The 23,881-nt window shown below is 42.8% G+C and overlaps 3 protein-coding genes and 1 long non-coding RNA gene across 4 annotated transcripts; 2 read left to right on the top strand and 2 right to left on the bottom strand.

The window, feature by feature from the left end:
- Nucleotides 1-4,623: 4,623 nt before the first annotated feature.
- Nucleotides 4,624-6,502, top strand: LOC136513095 (E3 ubiquitin-protein ligase RDUF2-like). Its single transcript, XM_066507093.1, has one exon. It carries the CDS (start codon nucleotides 4,948-4,950, stop codon nucleotides 6,169-6,171), a length of 1,224 nt encoding a protein of 407 aa, XP_066363190.1. The 5' UTR covers nucleotides 4,624-4,947; the 3' UTR covers nucleotides 6,172-6,502.
- Nucleotides 6,503-9,748: 3,246 nt separating this feature from the next.
- On the top strand, nucleotides 9,749-11,126 carry LOC136513869 (uncharacterized). The gene is made up of 2 exons (XM_066507847.1): nucleotides 9,749-10,547; nucleotides 10,691-11,126. Exons 1-2 carry the CDS (start codon nucleotides 10,291-10,293, stop codon nucleotides 10,827-10,829), a joined length of 396 nt encoding a protein of 131 aa, XP_066363944.1. The 5' UTR covers nucleotides 9,749-10,290; the 3' UTR covers nucleotides 10,830-11,126.
- Nucleotides 11,127-17,704: 6,578 nt separating this feature from the next.
- LOC136511554 (uncharacterized) lies at nucleotides 17,705-18,649 on the bottom strand. The gene is made up of 4 exons (XR_010772757.1): nucleotides 18,462-18,649; nucleotides 18,214-18,354; nucleotides 17,874-17,993; nucleotides 17,705-17,796 (listed from the first exon to the last, which is right to left on the bottom strand). It is a non-coding gene; the product is annotated as an uncharacterized lncRNA (long non-coding RNA).
- An 848-nt stretch (nucleotides 18,650-19,497) lies between these two features.
- On the bottom strand, nucleotides 19,498-22,694 carry LOC136510299 (uncharacterized). Its single transcript, XM_066504800.1, has 7 exons — nucleotides 22,652-22,694; nucleotides 22,111-22,115; nucleotides 21,887-21,913; nucleotides 20,779-20,807; nucleotides 20,486-20,669; nucleotides 19,768-20,098; nucleotides 19,498-19,616 (listed from the first exon to the last, which is right to left on the bottom strand). Exons 1-7 carry the CDS (start codon nucleotides 22,692-22,694, stop codon nucleotides 19,498-19,500), a joined length of 738 nt encoding a protein of 245 aa, XP_066360897.1.
- Between the last annotated feature and the right edge of the window lie 1,187 nt (nucleotides 22,695-23,881).

The raw sequence follows: 23,881 nt of genomic DNA, 5'->3' as shown, positions 1-23,881 counted from the left end.
AATGTAGTGCTACAGTAAACATATGTTAATGACGAATTAATTAGGCTTAATAAATTCGTATCGTGGAGTACTGACGAATTCTGTAATTTATTTTTTTATTAGTATCAAAACACCCACTAAGTACGTGCACGTCACCGTCGTCATGGCAGATGCCACCAGGCCATGCACGTTGAGGCCTTGGGTTGACTGACTCCGGCCGCTTCCGTTCCGTGCCTGTTAGTTCAGTGCGTTCTTAGCACCTTTTGTTTGTTTCCAACAGAACTTACAAATCCTGTGTTGACCATGTATCGCACATTATCAGTTTGAAAAGGATGTATTACACATTATGAAAAATTAACTATCATCGTCGTTCGTCCAAAGTCAAGCAAGCAACAGCCATCGATAAAATTAATTACTACGGTTTTCTTCAATATAATTAATTTATAATAGCACTTTGGTATATTGCGAACTTCCACTTTTTCCCAACTCTGGGTTACGAGGAATATTTCAAATATGTATTAGTTTAGCTCTACCTGAAATCCTTGGGCTATTCAAATATGTTTGCATCACAAATTCAAATAGATGACCATGACCTACTCTGAATCATAAATTGATATCTTTTCCTCGATGCAGCTTGCCCACACCAGGAATGATAATAATATGAACTATTTTTTTTATTTATCCTTTTCCTAGATTGACAAAGATACTCTGTTATACACACCTGTCCACATGATCATCATGTTCCGGTTCAACAATGCTGTCCACAAGCTTATTAAATGTATATTCCACAGTATAGGCCTCCATCTGTACAACTTTTTTTTGGTATAAATAAACTAGAAAGAAGTCTTCTATGTTCTTTACTACTCTTATCTTGGAATTTCTTCCCTTGGCTGCCTATCGGTTTTATTAACTATGTTCTTTAGCACTTGGTTTGTATAATAACTTGAATAGGGTCATGAATTTTGATTGCTCAATTCAAGCTTATAATTTCTACATCGCGATATACTTGTGATATAATTTGACTACATTTTGTTATCAGTCGCAATCCAGCTCACTTAGTTGCTGATAATATGCACCGTCGTATTTTTTTAAGCATCAATCATCCATTTCCGTTATGTACTTACTACTTAAAAATGTACTTGATTTGTATAAAAACTTGAATAGAATCATGAATTATGATTGTTCAATTCAAGCTTGGAATTTCTACGTCACGAAAGGGTATCGATATTCTTGTGATGTAATTTGACTAAATTTTGTTATCACCAGCAATCCAGCTCACTTAGTTGCTGATAATATGCACTAATTGTGCTTTATTTACATTAGCCCATATTACAAACCAATTGTTGAGGCTCTAGCGCACGCATGGATCCTATATTAGCAATTGAATTTTAGTTCCGCTGCATGCTGTAATTAAATCCTGTGAAAAAGGATTGATGACTAGAATTCAGGACGATATTCCTACCATCTTGGTCTGTATGGTTGTTATAGTTTTTTTTCGAAAACTAAAGTTTGTGCCGCTTCAACAATTCCCTTTGGATGGTTCCCTGGTGATGTTCTATTTAGACAATTGTTTATTCAAAATTGTGGCACATGATGCGGATTTTTGTGCATGACCAAGAGATGCCTTCATATTATTAATGGTTTCACTGATGTGATACCAACCATGCATTTTTTCCGAATAAACTGCAAGATTATTGCCGCATATATTATTAGAGCAAAAAAAAAAAAAGTTAACCCTGTTTTTATGGCAAAACCAGTCCCAAAACTGAACAACCTCATCTCGATAAGCCGGCAAGATCCACCACTACTAGAGGACCACTCCAACTATTAACAAAACGAAGCCCAAAAACAGTGACTAACAAAAGTCCCACCGCAAGCAACTTCACTTACATATATAGGGTAAAAGAATCAGGCCTCTTATACTCAGACTATTGATTCCGTTTTAATTTATATTCAGTAGATAGCAGCCTAGGTTTCAAAGATAATATGGGTTACGAGAAATGCCATGCATCTTCCGTCCAATTGCTGCACGACGGGTCAATTTTTTTTTTTGGTTCCTCAATGCACAGATCTCATTCTCTTTTCAGCAAGATTTAAAATTAGTTTTGGAGCTTGCCACCACCAATTTTATTGGATTTCTGAAATAAGGTTCGAACATCTGAACTATATTATGTCATTACCATCCTCCTAAGAGCATTACTGAAGAACTCCATACTGAAGCTACTTGAATTGCATGCTAAAATTATTTACCTGTAGTTTTTGACCAATTTTGCAGATAACACACCCTGCAAGAGTTGGTGATTCATCATCAGGGATGAAATGCCTGCGATGCTGAGCTGGTTGCTTTGTGCCAACCAGGTAAATACCGAAATTATTAATTACTGTCATATGTTCCCATTTCAGGCACATATCCAATAGTAATAGGTTTCCATTAGTTTAAATGTCTTATGCATAGATATAAACACCACCCAGGCTCTAAGTTCCCAATTACCATATCCGTACTCATGATGCAAATGAAGGTTTTCATTGTCTACAGCTCAAAGTTACAAAGAAGACCTTCACTACTAGCATGGTCAATAATATTGCCTCCATGGTATTTTATCACGGTTAGTTCTGCTACAAATCCAATTCCGGAATTTTTGGACGAGTGGGGCGTAGAAACTTTGAGGCAAAGGATTCCATACTTTCTTTCTTTTTCTTCTTCCTGAAGTCTTCAATTCCTAACATACTAGGTCCATGGATCAGTTCGATTTCGTGCCAGTATTGCACATTTGAACATTTACGTCATTTTCGTTTGGCTTATAAGCCGTATTTTTTCAGTCAACGAATAATATTTTTCTCTTATAATAAATCAGCCAACGGTACTTTTAGCCATGGCTTATCAGCCAGGCAAACAGATAATTACACTTCAGTCATAGTTTGCCTACGCGCGCCCTGGTGGGTCTAGGAAGAGAGGAGAATCCAAAGGTGGACCGAGCTGGGTCTGGATTATTTACATCATTATGATGTGAGTGGTATAAAAAATACTATATTAGCGGCTAATATATCAGTGACACAGTATAAGATATCATCCGTAATAATACTAAATATATAAATGCCCCCTTTCGTCTCGGCTATGTCGCGTGACGGAAATGCCCCTCCGAACCCCATGTCTCTCCTGACGAAGCAGCTCAGGTGGCTGCCAGCTAGTGGGCAGGGTCCCGCCAAAAAATCTCGAAGGAATCGTGAAATACTGAGATCAGTTAAATTTTATAGAAAGATAGGGCTATTTTTATAGAGGAAAAAATACTCACGTCGTAAAGAAGACCTGATCGCTGAAGAAGTACGTACAGTCTGCGGACTAGTCTGGTCGCTACTCGCTGGTCAGCAAGCAGGAGGAAGAAGAAAAAGAAGTGGCGAGAGGCGCGTGCAAACCCGATCCGAACGAGTCGGCATCCCTGGCCTCCTGTACTCCTCCCACACGTATGTGGACTTGTGGTTGTTGATGGAAAGAGCTAACTCCTACCTTTTATACTTAGTCTACTTCACTCCCCCAACTATGAAACCGTCTATTTTACTCCCTGAAATTTTCAAAACCGTCTATTTTACCCCCTACTTTACTCCTCCAATTATGAAACCGTCTGTTTTACCCTCTGGGCGGTTTTCAGCGGCGCTTTGCTACAGTAACAGCGGATTTGCTACAGTGCACCGCTTTGAATTTTCTTTTTTTTTAATATATTTTCGGTGAATTTTTGAAAAAGCATAGAAAAATCATAAAATAAAAAATCTAATTTTATTGGACTCCACATGAGTAGATCTACACAGTGAATATATAATACGGTATGCTTTAGTATAATTTTTTTTGTAGCTTTAGATTAATTGGAAAATCCAATTTTATCTGTAATTAATTAGAATTTATCTATAACTAAGTTATACATAGTCCAATGAGTACGAAATTTTTACTATAGTTCAAGCATACAATAATTAGCGTACCATAAAAAATTCACCACAATTGGACCACAATGCTGTTACTGTAGCAAACCCGCCGCTGAAAACCGTCCGTGGGGTAAAATAGATGTTTTGGAAAGTTCAGGGGGTAAAACATACGATTTTATAGTTTGAGAGTGAAGTAGACCAAGTATTAAAGGTGGGGTTAAGTAGACTTTTTCCGGTCGTTGATGATTATACTGAAACACACGAACGAAACCAAAAGAAAGCCAAAACACCAGAGGAGAGGAGGGAGGGAAGCTTCGCGACGCGCAGCCGCCGCCGTGGAATTCAGCATGCTCGTCGCCGTTTCGCCTTTTCCGTTTTTTCCTCCCAGCACAACAAGCTCATGTCATCACTCAAACCAAACTCAACGCGCTTTCATTCATTCAGTTTAAATACTCCAGTACTCATTCCAATTTTTTTTTATAAAAAAACACTAAATTTATTTCATATTTGTTGCATCAACCAATCCGAGTGTCCAATGAAAACCCCAACGCGGCATCGGTCGTGTTCGTGTCGTCTGAGCAGGCAACTTCCACGACAACACCACCTGCGTGCCTTTTTCCTTTTCTTTTCCTCCCCCACGGGTGGGCCCACCCGCCCCCCACTCCACCTCGTGTCCACCCACGCCTCCGCCGGTTAAAAACCTTTGCTTTCTCCCCCACCTCCAGTCCACCCAGCATTTCTCTTCTCCACCCACCCGAAGGCAGCAGAGAGGGGAATCAGTCCTCGGTCCTCGGTCCTCGGCCTCGCTTCCTCCCACACCACCAACCAGCCCTTCCTCCTCCCTCCCTCTCTCTCCCCCTCCGCCGCCGCTGCTGCCTGGAGCAGAAAGCAGCTGCCTTTCCTAGTCGCCGCCGTGCCGGCCGGCCGGCCCGGATCGGCTGCCGTTCGCAACCATCAGCGTCGGCAAGCTAGGTAACACTCCTCCTACCTTGGATTGGAGTATTGGACTTTCCCCTTCTCGCGCCGCCCAGATCTGAGCCCTCCCGCCCTCCGATGGCGACGCCGTCCTCCCCCTCCCCCTCCCGCTCCCCGACCTCCTCCTACTGGTGCTACCAGTGCGACCGCTTCGTGCGCGCCGCTGCCTCCGCCTCCCCCTCCCCTGCCTGCCCCTCCTGCGGCGGGGGCTTCCTCGAGGAGATGGGCGCGCCGCCACCGCGCGCAGCCTACCTCCGCCGCCCCAGCGCGCACCACCACCACCACGTCGCCGCCGCATCCGCCGACCTCCGCGCCCGCCGCGGCGGCGCTGGCTCCGGCGCCACCGGCTCCCGCGCCTCGCCCTTCAACCCCGTCATCGTGCTCCGCCGCTCCCCTCCCACCGCCACCGACGCCGCCGACGGCTCCTCCTCCCCCACCGCGAACCCAACCAACACCGGCAGCAGCTTCGAGCTGTTCTACGACGACGGCGCGGGATCGGGCCTGCGCCCGCTGCCCGACAGCATGTCGGACTTCCTCATGGGGTCGGGCTTCGAGCGCCTGCTGGACCAGCTGGCGCAGATCGAGGCGGGCGGGCTAGCGGCGGCGCGTGCCCGCGACGCCCCGCCGGCGTCCAAGGCCGCCGTCGAGTCCATGCCCGTCGTCTCCGTCGGCGCCGTCCACGTCGCCGCCGACGCGCACTGCGCCGTCTGCAAGGAGCCCTTCGAGCTGGGCGCCGAGGCCAGGGAGATGCCCTGCGCGCACATCTACCACGCCGACTGTATCCTCCCCTGGCTCGCGCTCCGTAACTCCTGCCCCGTCTGCCGCCACGAGATGCCCACCGACGCCCCGCGCGCCGCAGGCGCCACGGCCGCCGCTGGCGCCACCAACGCCGGGGAGGAGGAGACTACGGTCGGGCTCACCATCTGGAGGCTGCCCGGCGGCGGGTTCGCAGTCGGGAGGTTCGCCGGCGGGCGGAGGCCCGAGGAGAGGGAGCTGCCGGTCGTGTACACGGAGATGGACGGCGGGTTCAACAGCGGCGGCGCGCCCCGTCGGATCTCGTGGGGGTCCAGGCAGGCCGCGTCCACGGACAGGGGCACCGTCCGCAGCTTCCTCCGCAACGTCTTCGCCTGCTTTGGAGGACGCGGCCACGCCTCCTCTTCGGCGTCAAGGTCGCACGCCATGCCTGAGCTCAACGACGACGACGCGTCTGACCATAGTGCAGCGTTCAGCCATGGGTCTAGGAGCCGGAGCACCAGCTGGAGGCTCGACGACGGCCATGCCGACGCCATGGTGCAGAGATGATGATTGCTGCCTGTCTGTAGTACAGTACGCGGCAAAAAGCTTGCTGCTTTGTTTCATTCATGTTGTATTTACTTACCATACTACTACTACTGCTACTTAGACGAAGGAGAAGAAGGAATTGGAGGATTTGAGTTTGTAGAACAGGGCAAATTGGTGTTGTTGCAAGTACATAGGAAGGAGAGCAGCATCTCTACCTCTCTCTCTTTGTTAGAGACCAAACCATGCGTTTGCAATTTGCATTGCAGGTGGGGAATTGTTCTTCAGTTCACTGCGAAACGGTGATTCTGAAATGAGCATTTGGTTCGTTGGTTATTAGGATGTGATCGATCAACCGTTCTTTCATTATTGGTAGCAAATGGCTGGTGTGATTCTGTTCTGTTCAGTTCAATGTGGCAGGCACCATTCTTTGCGTTTCTAACAACTCAATGGATACCACATCGCTGGCAATTGCTGGATTCAACAAAAATCTTTCTTCGCTGGCTATTGCTGGATTCAACAAAAAATTCTTTCTTCTGCAACCATATTCCATATGGTCTTCCTCTCTCTCTGTTCTTATCTGTTGCAGTCTTGCACCAGCTGGATGGATACACCTCATATGTTGACCATTTCCTGGCTACCTTCGGTGTTGTTTATCACTATGATCAGCGATCAGCGATCAATTAGCTTCTTGCACAGTTATATAATGCATGCTGTTTTTCTTTGGGTCACAAGTCAACGCCTCTTCATTCAGTCCAGCCCATGCCCATCAATCCAAAAAGAAACAAGATGCTCCATTATCTAACCCTGAGTCGTGTTCGCGTCCTCCCTATGAATAGACTGCCTGCCGGCAATCTTGAGTTTTGGAGGCATGTCGCGTCATATTCAGAACTTGGGATATTTTGCTTCTTTTTGATCCTACATAGTACTACATATATACTTTTATGAAGCAAGATATTTGGGTATTTTGCTTCTTTTGTAGCTGTATCCTACTACCATAGTCTATGATCTATGATGCAGGAGGATATTTCAGCAAGTGTAAGCGGTGGTGCTGGACGAGTACTTGGCTACTTGCTAGGCAACAGCATCACTGTCCCGTGTTTGTCCTGTCCTGATGCAAGCCAAGCAAGCAAAGCAAAGGAAAGCACAGAAAGTGGCATCTCCATGAATTTACTTGCCCTCTTTTCAGTTTTACGTTACCCTCTGATGACCGGCGTGGCGCCTTTATATGGGGATGGGGACGAAAACTCGAAAAGGACCTGCACACTGCACTGCAGGTAATGAAGCTCACAATTAGTAGTAGATTCTCCTGATGGTTGACTCCGCCATGTGCTCCGTTTGCAGTACGTTAGTTTCCCGTCTCCTTTCACTCTCGTTCCGACTGCTTGTCTGCGAGCTGGATTTGCTGCAGCTGCTACCTTTGCTTGCAGTTGCATTGCAGACTTTGCAGTGCTCTCTGCTCTGCTACTGCACCACAAGTTGGAATTGGGCATGGCCATGTCATCTGAGTACCACAATGACCATTTGGCTGGCATCACCAGTCAAAGCAAAGCATGCTCCTCCCCTTCACTTCTCACTTCACTTGCACGGTCGATGGTCCATGCTAGCACGTCCATGGATCCTCTTCTCATTCAGCTGCTCGTCTGAGAGCAGAAACCCGGCCCTGAAGGTGTTCTGCCGTGACATTTCTTCATTCATTCATTCATTCATTTGTTCATTCATTCATGTAGGAGTACTGCTGTTGATGAAAACATGTTTGTACTACCAGGCAGGCAGGCCCAGCGAGCGATGATGGTGGTGATGAAGCCGTGCGCAGATGCTGCCGCGTTCCCGTTGTCTCTTCTTCAGGTAGCTGAGCCACAACGGCAACCGTACCGGAAATTGCGAGCTGAGGAGGACTGGAGTAGTCTCAAAACATTCAGTTCAGAGGGACAGACAGACAGAGAGGGTCTTGGTGCGACGTGCGAGCAATTAGAGCAGGTACGGTGGCTAATCACCTGTTGCGCTTGTCTCCAACTGCGCAGTAGGCGGATCGACAGGCGTTGCCACGAAATCTCTGATGCCATCATGCTGTCTCTGTGTTGCTAAGCTATCGACAGTTCACCAATTTATATACTATATGCCCCCTCCGAATGAGACTCTTCCTTCTTCAGGAATCAAACAATCCGAAATTTAACTAGATTTATAGAAAAAAAGTCTCAACATTTGTATATCTAAATAGAGAGTTTATCATGAAAACATATTCCATGATCAATCCAGAGATACTCATTACGTATATATTTGATCAGATTTAGGAATTGTTTAACTTTTCCTCAGGAATCTAGAGCGAGATTTTCATTTCGTTTTGGGACGGAGGGAGTGAGCACGTGTTCAGTGTGTTCTTGTTCACCCAGTCGTTTCAGTTTTGCTCTGTCTGAAACCAGATGCAAACTTCCTAGTTCCTAGTAGACTTTTTTGGTGAGTTTGTTTGAGAAGCAAAAGGTAGTGTCCACTCTACCAGAGTTCACGGGGTTGATACGGATAGGACAGGACAGGCTTGTTTGCACTGCAATCTGCGCATGCTGATTGAGTTCTGTGACTACTACAAGCAAGCAAAGCAAAGCAAGCACACATGTGGGGTGTGGGTGTCCCGTGTCCGTGCCCGGTTTCGCCGTTGCTTCAAGAAACTGTTCAGGGTTCAGGGAGGAGGAGCGAGGTCTTCCATCGATGCATGCACGATTCTTGTTAATGGCAGTCTTCAAGAAACTGTGGCGTGCTTAGCATCCACGGCGACGGCTAAACACGCCGTGCTCTCTATATCTTGGATTCGGTAACAATAATATTATAATAATGGTGCATTATATTAGTGGAGGAATCTACTCAACTCAATTCAATTCGATTAAGACTCGAGGTGGTCCAACTGCTCCTTCACGCGTGTCTCGTGGCCGCAACGTGCAAGCCACCAACGGAAATAAGCATATTTATAAAGTCGTTATTAGCTTGGTTTATACTAGTACTACATATTTATATAGTACTACATACACTCTTTCTACATTATTACTGGGAGCGTATCAAATTATTTATGAATTACTCTCTCCATTCTAAATTGTACGATATTTTGGTCTTTTTTAAACTATACATGTACGTAGACATAGCAGAAAAGCTAAAACATCTTATAATTTAGGACACAGAAAGTAATTTATAATAATATCGATTCACTTATTTCACAACACTTGTTGTTTTGGCCCTGGACACGGGAGCTAAGGATGATGTATTCTCTCCGTTCCAAATTGTAACACTTGTTGTTTAAGCGGAAAGCAAAATTAATTGGACAAAGTGGATCGGGGTTTGGGTCAACCAAATCTGGCCCACACTTGCATTGCATGCCCAAGAGCATGCAAGTGATGAACCTTGCTTTTGTCTCTTCTTGCGTGTGCAAGCCTTATGACTTTGGTTTGTATTGCGACTATCAGTTGTGTATCATTTTCGGATGGTAGAGGCTAGAACCTTGTTCCATTATCTAAGAAAAATGATGACAAGTTGCTATATGGTCTGATCACAGAGAGAACAGCAATAACACATGAATGATGATCATGGCCCAATCCAGCGATGGGGCAGACGAGGCTCGAGCCTCCCTAATGCCTTCGGCACAATGGAGCCTCTCTCCTCTATTCTCGTGGAAGAAGAAGGAAGAAGAGGAGTAAGTACGAAAGGAAGCAGGGAGAAGAAAGAGGAGGAAGAAACAAACCCCTCCTTGCATTCTACGCTGCATTCGTCGCTGAATGATGAATTAAACGTTGGGATAATACTTAATTCGAGTAGCGAGGAGAAGAGAGTGACAGATATGGATCCTGCAAGAGAGACGAGACATGGACAGTTCGGATACAAGTTCAAGCTCATGCTGACTCGGACTGGCTGACTCAGAGGGTAAGACATCGGTGGTGGCTCAGGAGAAGCAGATTGTCCCTAACGGTCACATGTAGCCCAGCATGGGCCCACCTGACAGGCGGCCGGCAGCGACGTGCTACGTGCCTTCCCCTCCCTCGCTTATCCGCGATCCACTTTGTGAGGTCGCACTTTATCCTCGTCGCCACCACCTCCAAGGCTCCAACCTTAATCATCCTTCACTAGTAGCCAGCCACCTCCATTCACCAGCTAGCAACAATGGCTGCCGTCGTCAACGCGCCAGCAACTGCTCGTTGCTCGGCCGCCGGGCCGCAGCTGCTGCCACCACGCGGCGCTGCGTCGTTGTTTCTGCCGTCGATGATGAGGAAGAGGGCGACGGGAGCGGCCGGCCGGCTTGTCGCGGTCTCGGCGGTGGGCGACGTCGCGGCGGAGGGCAACACGTACCTCATCGCCGGCGCGGTGGCCGTCGCGCTCGTGGGCACGGCCTTCCCCATACTCTTCTCGCGCAAGGACACGTAAGCAACCGCAACCGCCATCGATCTACGACTACGAGAGCTTCAATTCCATGCACACGCATGCATCAATCCAGTATGTATATATAATCCATTGCCATGAGCAATTAATGATGATATGCCCATCGTACCGGCCGGCTGGGTAGGTGCCCGGAGTGCGACGGCGCCGGGTTCATCCGCAAGGCGGGCGCGACGCTGAGGGCGAACGCGGCGAGGAAGGACCAGGCCCAGATCGTCTGCCCCAACTGCAACGGCCTCGGCAAGCTAGGACAGATCGACAAGTAGCTAATTCCATCCACACACCCATCAGTCATGCATGCTAAGCTCACTCAATTCACATTGTCTGCATCATAAACATATGCATAGAGCTCGACTGGAGTCTATATGTATCTATATGTGCATGCATGGACAAATAAACTACTGCTCTTCTGTGCATGCTCATTTGAGTGAGCATGTACAATCAAAGGTATGTAAATTAAATCTGTTTTCTGACAGGTTCTGAATGTATACGCTGAATGAGTGTGTTCATTTGGTCTGTAATGTAATTCCTGTTGCTTTTCAGTAACGTTGCTGTGTAACATTGTTCTCGGTGTTGTATGTGCTAGTAATTGTTTATATATATGTGCATTGTGTTTCAACCAATTTTAGCATTATTAGTAAGAGAGGGTCCAGCCGCAATCGAGGCTGCTTACCAGTTTTCATTTGCACTTTGGATCTTAGGCCCTACTTGTTTGAGCTTTTGGCTATTTTTTAGACTACTAGCTTTTGGACTTTTCAAAAGTCAATCAGGTTTCCATAAGCCAAAAAGCCCAAAAACTCACTAAGTGAGCTTCTGGCTTTCCTGGAGTTTTTTTTTTTTGGCTCTTGAAAGGTATAAAAGCTGAGGTCCAAAAGCTATCAGAATGCCCAAACAAATGGGGCCTTAGTTCCTATGTGATCAATTCTTATGATCACTTTCTCCATAAAAAGTGGTGGTGAATAAGAACTCTTTGTACTCCATATACATCTATCTGTTGAAGTGGTAACCTATATATATATATATATATATATATATATATATATATATATATATATATATATATATATATATATATATATATAGAACTACTATCCTGTAGCTGGCTACAGAATAACTTATTCTGTAGCCACTTTGAGTTATGATAATTATTATGTTAATTTACGAGATTATAGTAACTCCTTACTAAGTGGTTTAATATAACGTTATGGTAAATATCCCCATGTGTTATAGTAACCCAACTATCGTAAATATGTATTGACATTATAGTAAATTAGTATATAAAATTATAGTAAATGAAAGTGGCTACAGAATAACTTATTTTGTAGCCGGCTACTGAATAGCCTCTCCCTATATATATATATATATATATATATATATATATATATATATATATATATATATATATATATATATATATATATATACTTACTGAGTTATTTGGTACCCAGCATCTTACAGGCGCGCACGCGCATCCTACGTCGGGACCGAGCGTACCCATGCACCTGGGCCACTGCAGCCCAGCCCGGGACTAGAAACCAAGGTCCGAGGAACACATCCGAACGAAAACACGACCGTCGACCGTGCGCACCTTCTTCCGAAAAAATTGGATTTGGTCCATCCGTACGCAGCCCTAGTGCAGACCGTGTCCATGATGTGTGGGCCACGAGAGCAGCTTAAACGTAATTGTGGTAATCGAACACCCCATGGGACCACGTATCATCCACACATCTGCACGCTGCTTCCGTGCGGTTGGTCCGCACCAATTTTTTCCCTTCTTCCCTATCAGCGTACACCACCTTGCGGTTGCTACTCCGAGCAGGAAGTCAAATTCCCGGTTAAACGACCGAGAACACCACAGTGCGCTCGCCTTGCGGTCGCAGCAGCCCTCACCATGCGCTCGCCGTGCGGTTGCGGCTGCCCTAGCCGTGCGCTCGCCGTGCGGTTGCGGTCACCCTCGCCGTTCGCTCGTGGCAGCCCTCGCTGTGCGCGCGTAACTCTGCGTCGCGCAGTAGCGGTCGCCGTCAACCGCCCGAGAACCTGACCGTGCGCTCGTTCTTCGATCAGGGACGACGCAGGCTACTCAGACCAAGGAACCGGCATCGGTGGATTGCCCTGTCCTGAAGATTGGAGGGAACCGACTGTGGAGGACAGGTAATTATGGATGAAATATGTCGGATTGAATGAACCGGCTCATTCAATAGGAATGCATCCTGTACAATTTCTGGTCCATAATAACTTACATGATCATAAATTTGTTTTGGGGATTAGATTGTGGTATGAAAAATGAATTACCTGTTCAGTGAATGGGACAGGCTCTTATCGATTCTTTTCCTGTTGATTGCGTCCCCAATTTATGGATGCACTCTTATAGATTGTTGAACCAGTTCATTCAATGGGACTGATTGTTGACTAATTTGTGGAGATTAGTTTCTGCTCTGTGTATACGCGTGCCATGTCTGAAATGACAACTGATCCCAATCAACCCAATTGAAGCTGGAGGTAGTATAGGAGCAAAGAAAGCAACATAGGAAAGAGAGATGGAAAATTAGATTTAGAGAAACAATCCGATTATTATGAAAGAAATTTATGAATCTGCATGCATCAATAGGCAAAAAAATAATGAATTGCATAAGGAAAGAAAAATATAAGAGATTGAGACAAGGAAAGGAGAGGTGTAGGCTTCGAGAGTTTTTGTTTCCAAAATGTTTGACATTGAGTAATGATGATTAATATGTAGAATTGTCTTGAAGGGCCCTAAACATTTGTTGATCTGTGAATAAGGATGGCAACGAGAAGGCTGCAATTTGATGAAGTAGGAAAGAATAGATGTGTTGCAGAGATGAACAAAGAGGGTGTCGCTGTTGAAGAGGTGACAGGATGCAATATAGGGATGCAACAGGTTGACACTCCATGCTGCAACTTTGTCGATAGTTTACTGGTTGGTGAAAATCAAGGAATCTAGGGGAATGGTTCAAATGAAAGAAGCACCGAAGGAAACCGCACACCACAAGCATGCTGCCAAACCGAGGGTTAGTGCTTGGTTATTCCATTTCTAGGTTTGTACAGCTTCATACATTTTAAGCTTTATTCTCATTCAGGTCAAGAAGGACGTAGCATAACTTTGTTCTCACCGCCTGCAACTGTTGACCCATTAGTGATTGTGACAGACGAAGAGCATAAATACAGCCATGTAAGTGTAATATTGGCCTTGCCGGTAATTTGAGTTGAGTAGATCTTAAAAACAGGCTATTTGTTTCAGTAGTGTAAATGGTAAGCATATAATTCTGAAATGGTTATGAGAATTATTTTTTAAATAGAAAGAAAACTTGGACCAAGCTTTGATTCCTAGAGTGGGTATGTGCTTCAAAACAGAGGATGAAGCACATAAATTCTACTGTACATATGCTGAGAAGGCAGGTTTCCAACCAAAGAAGGCTAACAAAACATATTATACTAGGTACTTAAGGTGCAATAATTATGGAATAGGTAAATACTACAAGGGGAACGAGACAAAACGCATCAGGGGCAAGACAACAAAGAAGACATCACGCCTGGCATTCATCAAGCTAAAGTTTAGACGTGACAAAGAAAATAGTGAAGAATTTGCAGAGATTACAGATGTCAGACTGAACCATAACCACATGTTGCTCCCAAAACCTACAGAAACAAAACAGATGAGGGCGCACAAGTACAAGAATCCTTTGCTTCTAGAATATGTTGATGACTTACAATCAAATGATGTTCCTAACCATAGCATTAGAAACATATTAAGAGATATGCATGGAGGTGAAGAGAATATAGCGATGACAGATCGAGATTTGGAAAACCGGTGAGTGGCAAAACATAATATATTTTTCAATTCTTGTCGATATGTGATGAGCTTATGTACAACTAACCTGCAGAAAGATGGCTAATATGAGGGCGGAGCATGCAAATGACGTCAACAAGCTGCTGGAATTCTTCAAAGACTATGAGGCAGAAAACCCCCAATTCCGCTGGGAGGCAAAGGTTGACTTGAATGGATGTATACACATCATATTTTGGAGTCATGCCCGCATGCAAGGGGAATATGTAGATTTTGGAGATGCAATGTCATTTGATACAACCTATAAAACAAATGTTTATGATAAACCACTGGCTATGTTTGTTGGCTCTGACCATCACCTACATAACACTGTTTTTGGATGTGCACTACTCGGAGATGAAACGACGGAAACATTCGAGTGGGTTTTTAGAGCATTTAAAAAATGCATGGGAAAAAACCGAACAAGATGTATTCTGACAGGTTTCCAATTTTTTGTATTTTGCATAAGGTTATTTATATGATAAATTTAGTTGCTTGGAATAACCAAGTGTAATGTGGTTTCGTGATATACTGTCAATTTTCATGATTTAAATGAAAGCATGTGAAACAAAACTTGCAGACCAAGATTCAGCAATGGAAGCAGCAATCAAGAAGGAGTTTCCAGGGATAACTCACAAAATATGCAGGCGGCATGTAGTCAACAAGCTATCAGCCAACCTGAATGAATTGTATAGCATGTATGAGAAAGAAGACTTCAAGAAAAAATTTAATTCTGTGCTAAACCATCCACTAACACCAGGAGAGTTCAAGGAGGCATGGAAGGAACTAATAACAGAATTTAATCTAGAAAAAATAGTGCACTTCAGAGCCTTTATGATCAACGCAACAGGTATATCCCCGCGTATTTCAAAGGTGAATATTGTGGAAGAATGGCTTCTACACAACGCAGCAAAAGCACTAATTTTATTATGAAGAAATGTTTTATGGGAAAGAAAACAATATTGCACCGGTTTGCAAAGCAAGTGCTGAATTTTGTGCATACAAGGAAGATGAAGGAATCTGCAGAGACTTACCAGGGAACGGTAAACAAATTTTGAACCCATAATATAAGAATGCATTATTGGTTTTAGTGAAATCTATAATGTAGGTGTGTTGTTTTGTGATGTAGAGCAAGACGCTTATGAAGAGCAAATGGGAATTTGAGATACAAATGGGAAGAATTTACACTAGAAATGTGTTTAAAGACTTTGAGAAGAAAGTAGTAGACTGCACTGCATATAAGATTGAGGACAATACTGAAGCAGGAAGAAATTGCTACCTAGTATGTCACACAAACAAGACTGCAAAGATAACATGGGGGCAACACAAATTCAAAGTAAGGGCGGACAAAGAGAACGGTGATTTCAGTTGCGAGTGTAGAGAATGGGAACACACAGGTATCATAAATATTTGAACATTAGTTTTTGATCTCTTAATCTCGTACTGGTGTACTCTGCTAAGTCATAAGGATGTTGAAATCGTACCATGTAGGCCTATTTTGCGTGCATTTGCTGCGGACCTTCATTCACATTCAAGTTGATAAAATACCTATGAAGTACATTTTTAAGCGATACACTAAGTTTGCAAGAAATGAATTGGCATTTAGCAGGGAAGACAAGCTTTTGACAGGAGCCGATGGCAACACAACAAGCTATAGAACAAAGCTGCTATTGACCAAGAGCACAAAAGTTGTGCAAGCAGGTACCATGTCGAATGCTGCGTTCCAAAGAGCAATTGAAGTAATGGATAGCCTGTTCAACGAAATAAAAGACGTCCCGCATGATATTGGGCCAAATTCAAATGCGACAGGAAGGAATACAACTGGACATGTATTTGAATGGTGAATTGAGAGTGTATGGTAATGGTTCCAAGTTATAAAGTTTTTTACGAAAATTGTGGTAATGTTGGTGAAACACAGGAAACATTTAGGCAAGATGATAGGGAGAGGGGGGGTCAGCATGATGTGTGGGGGCACGGAGAGGGTACACAGGTAATTGATTTTTATTTGGGCCATCCAACAAGGTGGCATTGTGACAATAACGATGGTGATAAATGAATATTATTTTCTTCGATAACAGGGGAGCAGGCAAACAAATAATGCACTTGGCACAGTAATTGACACATGTCATGATCATGTTGATAGAGTAGCAGCAGAGGTAAATTCAAATTGGATGAAACTTGGAATTGGAGTGCATATAATAATTGTATGTGTCAAATTTTAACTGACAATGAGTAAATGATTATTGAACTGCAGGGAGTTGGAAAAGGAAGATGGGATGGGAGAGAGAATAGGGAGTCCAGTGTCCAGAACACTATAGGAGCACACAATGTGAGATAATCTGGGCAGTCACTAAAGAATTAATAATATATTATGGTTGAGCAAATTTTTATGATAAAAACATGGACAGGTCGGTGTAACACAGGAGATGGGGATTTCAATCGATCGACCACCTCAAGCAAAGACAAAGGGACGTCGCAAGACATCATCAGAAAAGAATGAAGTCACTCGTGGAGCACAAGGCGAGAAGAAGGGAAACAGAAGACGCAGCGTTTGTCACCTCTATTCAACACATAACTCAGTGACATGCCCAACGTTGGAAAAGAATAAAGACCGCCTTGAAGCGAAAAAGAATAAAAAGAGGGGCAGACGTGCAGGAGCAAATAACAAGAAAAACAAGTCTGATCATGGAAATGATAGAAACATGCAGGAGGAAAAGCCGATGGAAAGGAGGAGGCTGTTGGAAGACCGTTCTTACATAGAAATTCATAGGAATTCAGATGATGATGATGAAAATGTTGATGAGGCTGACCTAGTTTGAAAGTTAGTCACAATATGAACAGTAATTACATGCATACAATTGTGTATTGTTCAAGTAAACAACACGCATACAGGATGGGTGCTGTCGACATTGACATGTCAATGAAAATGACTGTGCACTAAGTACAAGACAAAAGGTATCCCTTTTCAGATGAATCAGAAAACCAGTGACTTGTGGCAGTAAAATGTTATCTAACAGCATACAGGATGGTGCCAAAAACACAAGCATGTATACAAAACTAATGTTATTGAATTAACAGATAGGTGCACTTACATGAATAATTCAGCCTCTATGTAAAGGAGGATCATTTTGTACCAACTCAGTCTACCAAAAAGAAAGAAATCAGGAAACTAGTAACAGATGCCACCTCAGGAATATTAAAACTAAGGAAATGATAAGATGTTGTATAAATGTAATTTAGTTGTTAATTTAAAAAGAAGGGTGGAATGAATTTTGGAAGAACGTTAGACAGACTCACATCTGTATGGCTGGTCACAATAGACGACGATTGTTGATGGCCTGATTGGTCCATTGTTGACAGAAAAAGTGGGGAATAATCGAACCCATAGGCTGAAAGTACATAGGATGAAAAATGGCAGACATAAAATTGAGGGAAAACTATGAAACAAAAAGAAAAGCATGGTAACCGTGTGGAGAAGGTGTTGGGCTGCCGTCTTCCGAGGTGGTGCTTCGTACTGGAGCCATAATCGGAGTGTGAACTGGACTGTTAGGATGAACAGTAGGATCATTTGTGACAATGAAGGAACCTGTGTGGACGAAAAGGAAATAAAATATATAATTTCAGTTTGCTGTAAGAACTAAATTGTAAACATGAAAAGGATGCCGTGGACATACCTGAGGTGGGAAAAGAGTTAGGAGCATGTGAGAAAACTGAAGTATCAGTCAAGAGAAATCATAAAGTGATGCAATTAGCACAATGGAACAATAGTCGAAAATATGAGGAAAAACAAACTATGAGGGGTGCACCAGAAACATCTTTTGAAGAGGTGCACATCGGTGCAGTTGATGGACGAGGTAAGTCCTCAGAAATGTGAGGGGGTGAAACTACACAATGAACAGGGGAGCCAAATGGGCCTGTTGGTGAAGTGGGGTTAAATGAACTAGGACCTACAAATGTAGAAGACATGAAACATAACGAAAATGACATAACAAAACAAATAGAAATAGCAAAGAATGGAGATAAAAAAACATGCAATCGGGGAAGTAGACAATACCTGGAGTGTTGCGAATGGGTGATTGTTCATCAATCTGGCTCCGAAGTAAAGTACCAGCAGAAACAAAGCTACCATGAGAATAAATCTCATGACCTGGGCATAAATGGAAAAAATGTGTGACTATATTTGATACGTAGCAATAAGACACAGGGTGAGATAACGAATTTATCAACTAAAGCAAGAGTTTGCCTGGCATTGAAGGCGGGGTACAATGGGCTGATTCATGGGTACCATCATCGTTGCATGTATGCATTGTCCTAGAAGTGTCACCTGGAATGTTGGTGTCCCGGGTTTGTGATGCCACGAGTTCATGAATGAATGGACGACATTGATCAGCTAACCGAAACTGGGCTCTCATAATGTTTGCAATAGAATTCTCAATGGACCTTTTGTTCTGAGAGAGTGTGTGATCAAACTCAGAAAAGAAACCCCATACTCTCTCTCTATGCGAGCTAGTCAGATCATCTAGCGGCTCAAATAACAAATCCAGGAGGCGTGGGATGTCTAAATTGGGTATTCCTGCCGCAGGAACATTTATGTTATGACAGGGAGCACCACGGACATCTGCAGCAGCATAGCAGGTGGTACTCCATGGCTTGAACTGTTACAGATAGCATTGAAGTGAAGAAAACAAGCTTCTTAATAATATAGTTATAAAAAAGAAAAGGAATATAACAGATAAGATAGCTGACTCACAGGTTGGACACCAAAAGTATGTGCACCCTGAGTGGTTATAGTTGTATCAGCAACAGTTAAACGACCTATTAGAGCATTATCATAAAAGGTGAGGCGTGGAGTCGAAGTCCGGTCCACCAATGAGACAGGGTGGTCAATGTTGTCGAGATAGTATACCTGTTGACAAAAAAGAAGGGGTGAAAAAAATTGGCACAGCCATACATTGTTAGGTGGTAGGAAAGCTGCAAAAAATAAATAAAAAGATGGATGGATGAAAAGAAATTTACTAGCAGGAAAATGGCACAGCCATATATGTTTTGAGTGAGTTGATTTTTGTCACGATCGTGCCAGCTACGAACAGCTATCTAGAGATCATTGAATACAACCTGGGACTAGTCAACAACTCCGAACAATTGGTGATCCATTGTCCTCTTGATGTCAACTGAACCAATGGTGTTACTACTGCTGGGAAGTAGAAGCCTGTTGCAAAGTATCATAAAGAAGCATCTCTTCATGAGGGGGTTCACATTTCCCTTTAAGATCTCTTGTTGTAGGTTTGATATATGTATGTCACAATCTTCAGTGAGACTTTGGTTAAGATCAGAGATAAGCTGCTGGCGAAATATGATACCTTCCTTCCATGAGTATTGCTTGAAGTTTTCACCACGTATAGGCAAACCAAGAACCATGCTAATTATTTGTGGGGTGACCGGAAGGACCTTGCCTGCACCAATCCTAATTAGCATACGATCAGGGTCAGTGTGGTCTAATAGCCAGGTTAGCAGATTCTTGTTCTCTATGGCATCGATCTTCATTCTCAGCAAATGACCAAACCCATCAGCTTTGATAGCAGCATATTGCTGTGGGTTCAACAAGTTAGTGGTGAAAATAACATCTCTGGGATTGCACCGAACATTTACAATGGAAGAACGGCTGGTAGCTCTCTTTTTCCTTTGTCTTGCCTGGGACAAATAACAAGAATTTTAGAAATAGTAAGGACAAGAATGGATAAAAAAGAAGAGACACTCGGAATTCTGAGAAGCACTGTAGAAATGATAAACTGATGCATGGGTAGTCGAGAAGAAGACATATTTCTAAAAAAACTAATAATTGGGGAAAGGGATGTAGGAATGATAAACTAATGCAGGGGTAGTGTAGTTGAATTTTTTTTTTGCAGGGGTAGTAGAAAGCAAAACAGATATAGAAAAGTAGAGATTTGACAACAAAGACATGATAGTAGATTTGTGGTATATTGAAGGAAAAAACAAACTAGTGATACATACGAAGAGGAGCTTTAGAATGATAACTCTTATGAAAAGAAAGTGCAGAAGTAAATAAATGGTATACACCTCTGTACATGCACCGGTCGACAATCCTGCTCGTGTTTGCCTAGTTTTCCTCGGACCAACATCCTTAGATTTGTCGATGTGTGAGGATGAACGGGTGTTGGGAATGGGCATGAAGTCGTCGTCATCACTGTCGTGACCAGCTGCAGAAGGCAACACATGCTCTAGTCGAATATGATGCTCAAACCTAAAAAAAGGCCACGAACAGATAAACTTTAACAATAGACTAAGAATTAACATTAATCGGTGATTCTCGGAAATAAATAGAATTATAATAAATTGAAACACGTATGAACCTCTTCTGCGAGCTCTCAAAAACCACCCTCTAGTACGCTGGAGCAGCATGAGTCCTACAAACAAATAGAAAAAAATGATCCATGAACTTTTGGGAAAAAAATAAAACTAGGGGTATGGTTAAATAGGAGATAGAAGGAGATTTTTGTGTAGCATGTTAGTACATAATATATAAATTGGAAGAGTACACTGATATGCCTCAAATGATTATGATTGGTGGGAAATTTGGTACACAAGATTGTAAGAAAACAATACCTTCTCTGAGAGTGGTCACGAGAAGTAGGTGCTACCGCAGGGTTCTTAGAAGGGGAATGCCTTGCATCTGAATACCAAAAGGACCAGACAAGGAAAATAATGAACAACCAAGGTAGATGATTTTAAAGAATAGAAAAATCTTGTGAGCTTTCAGAACAAGATGAAAAGTGTTAATTAACAAAAGGACAAGCCGAAGTGGAATGAAAAGAATAATGGAAATTTAAGATAGCAAAATTTAAAATCCATGAATATTAAATTATTCTCTAATTATGTGTACATACATCAGATCATATAAATATAAATAAAAAATTCATAAACAAGATTAGATAAACTGTAAATGAATATATCTAATTTTATCTAGTCATTTGTAAAATACTAATTCCATACTGCAACAGATTAAAATTATAGTACAGCCATTCCCCTTTGCACCTCTATTTGGTGGAGCCGATGCAGAGGTTGTACCAGGAGAGGAGGGTAACCTCTTGTCTTGTCGCAAAGGGACCTCATACCTAAATGGGCAATGATCACATTAGCATCATCGTACAGAGAAAAGCAGGTACAACACATGAAAAAGGCCACTAAAATAAAAAAAAGCATGTACTGACTGATGTTGAGTGCTCTCAAATACAAGCCTTTTTGGGTTGTTAGGCATCTTATCAACTAGCTCCAACCGGAATCTGAAGACATTGAGTCCGAATCTAATTAGAATACTGCACTCGTATAGTCTACAACTTAAAATTACAAACTCAATCCACATAACAATGTAGTTACAAGTGCTGACTCAATGTGAATGTCTTAAATAAGATAAGTAAAATATAATGGGAAAATGAAAAAAGAACCTTTTAGTTGACGAACCAGGACCTTTTCCGGCATGGGCATCCTCTGCAAATGCAGAATACATAGAATTAATTTATGAAACTATAATCACGCCATAAGTAAAAACATACGTGTATGATCTAAAAAAACACAATGCAAAGCTGAATCAATGTGTATGGTTGTAAGAAACCAATTAGATCATCGCATAATGAATTAATGAAGTTCAATAGGATGTTCAAGAATTATATCTGCATAATGCTTACCAAAACTAAAATAAAAGGGAAAATAAAAAATGAAATGGAAAAACATTAATCATTCTTTAACAAACAGTAACCATATCAGGGAATCTAAATAGTCAAGCAAATTTGACACTACCTTAATGGGGCATCAAAGCTAGATGCATGAATAAGGAGGGTAAAGAAAACCTGAGGGACCGGGCGGCTCCATCCAAAATGATGCAAGCTCGGCAATCAATGTGTGTGTTCGGCGGCACAGCGCTGTGGGGCGGCGTGGCGGGAGGCACGACGGATAGATGGCCAGCGGCGCAGCAGCGGTGGTACAGAGAGGGAGGGACGGGCGGTGCCGGCAGAGGGAGGGAAGGAGACCGAGTGGGCGGGAGAGGGAGCTGAAACTTAATATAGAAAAATCATATTGGGAGAAAAATTAAATATCTTAGTTAAAAGGCATGCTATTAACATGTACTAGAAACCAAGAAACAAAGATACCTTGCGTGTATAGAAACCTATTCAAACCACAAATCACATTTCAAGCCACGGATCCGGTGCCGATGTCCAGCAAACATACCGCCGCCGCCCTCGCAGATGCGCCGAGGGCAAAGGAGACCCATGGCCGCGATGGGGCTTGCTACCGCTAGAGGAAGCCGGAAGAAGCCACAAATTTGAGCTCCTACTCTCTCTCCTCCCTTGTCTCAGCAGGAATTCTGGGGCTTCTTCCTAAGATCTGAGCAGGTCAGAGGCGTTTGGTAGGTGGAGCCGACCAATAATCTATACCAAACGGGGTCTTTGTCTAGTACAGTAGTGCAAACAACCGAAACCCAGGAGAAAGGCATTGCAGTTTCCATTTCTTTCCGCCGGATCTGTTACCGTTAGGGGTTGATCGATCTTCGACTACACGACCCATCCTCGCTTTACTCCAAATTTTTTATCTTTTAATTTATGGAAAAGAATCTAAGACAGTTTAGTTTTGTTTATGATTAAATTCTGATGAGTGAAAACAGTAGTAACAAATAAACCATATGCGCTGCAATGCATATGTTTCATTTCATGTATGCATCATATCATCGATGGATCAATTCGCGAGAATAATTAATGAACTGAGCCTTGCCTATCGCAAACTTAGACAAATAACAAGAGACAAGCAACTGAGGTACATGAACAATGATTCACTTTCACAGTCAAAGACGACAGCTGCTGGTATGGATGAAAACGGTCGGAAAATCTCTCAACCGTTTTCTACTTCTACATTTGAATACGAAAACGAAAACGAAAGCGGTAAAGCCGGACACGAAGACGAACACGAACTTACGGAATATCAAAAATTTTGAAAACGAACTAATTCGAGCGAAATTATGTATAACACGGTCGGTATACGAAAAATCAATACAAAATATTGACCCGTAGGACCAAGTGCATAACAATTAACAAGTACATAATAATTAACAAGTCCTACAACTTTCTTAAAAAATATCTCTATTCGACACGATGTAAGGAAGATATGATTTTTTAAGGCAATAAGCGCGATTAATATATCGCTGACTTTGTTTAAATTTTTGAACATCTTCAAGATATCAAATGAAAAAACTAAGAACTAAAAAGTTGTAGATCTCGTCGAGAGCTACAATTTTCATATAAAAATCATCTTCATCCGAGATTGTATGAAAAAGATATGATTTTTCTAAGGTTAGACTTGTAGTGAGCTAAATTTGGTTTAAACCGAATTTCGAAACCAAATTTCGAATTCGGGATATTTCGAATTAAAAGTAGAAAAGTAAAAAACGGTCGAAAAAATGTCTAA

Source organism: Miscanthus floridulus, chromosome 16 (genome assembly GCF_019320115.1).
Source record: "Miscanthus floridulus cultivar M001 chromosome 16, ASM1932011v1, whole genome shotgun sequence".
Lineage (NCBI taxonomy): Eukaryota > Viridiplantae > Streptophyta > Magnoliopsida > Poales > Poaceae > Miscanthus > Miscanthus floridulus.
The sequence above is the reverse complement of the archived record's forward strand: the minus strand, read 5'-3'. Positions and strand labels throughout refer to the sequence as shown.

Bases quoted from the DNA above. Each gene is read 5' to 3' on its own strand.
- LOC136513095 (XM_066507093.1), top strand. From the start codon at position 4,948: ATGGCGACGCCGTCCTCCCCCTCCCCCTCCCGCTCCCCGACCTCCTCC.
- LOC136513869 (XM_066507847.1), top strand. From the start codon at position 10,291: ATGGCTGCCGTCGTCAACGCGCCAGCAACTGCTCGTTGCTCGGCCGCC. The intron at 10,548-10,690 runs GTAAGCAACCGC...CCGGCTGGGTAG, and splicing joins CTCTTCTCGCGCAAGGACAC to GTGCCCGGAGTGCGACGGCG.
- LOC136510299 (XM_066504800.1), bottom strand. From the start codon at position 22,694: ATGGGTCTCCTTTGCCCTCGGCGCATCTGCGAGGGCGGCGGCG. The intron at 20,670-20,778 runs GTTCATACGTGT...GCCTTTTTTTAG, and splicing joins TTTGAGAGCTCGCAGAAGAG to GTTTGAGCATCATATTCGAC. The intron at 20,099-20,485 runs GTGTATACCATT...TATTTGTCCCAG, and splicing joins CGACCGGTGCATGTACAGAG to GCAAGACAAAGGAAAAAGAG.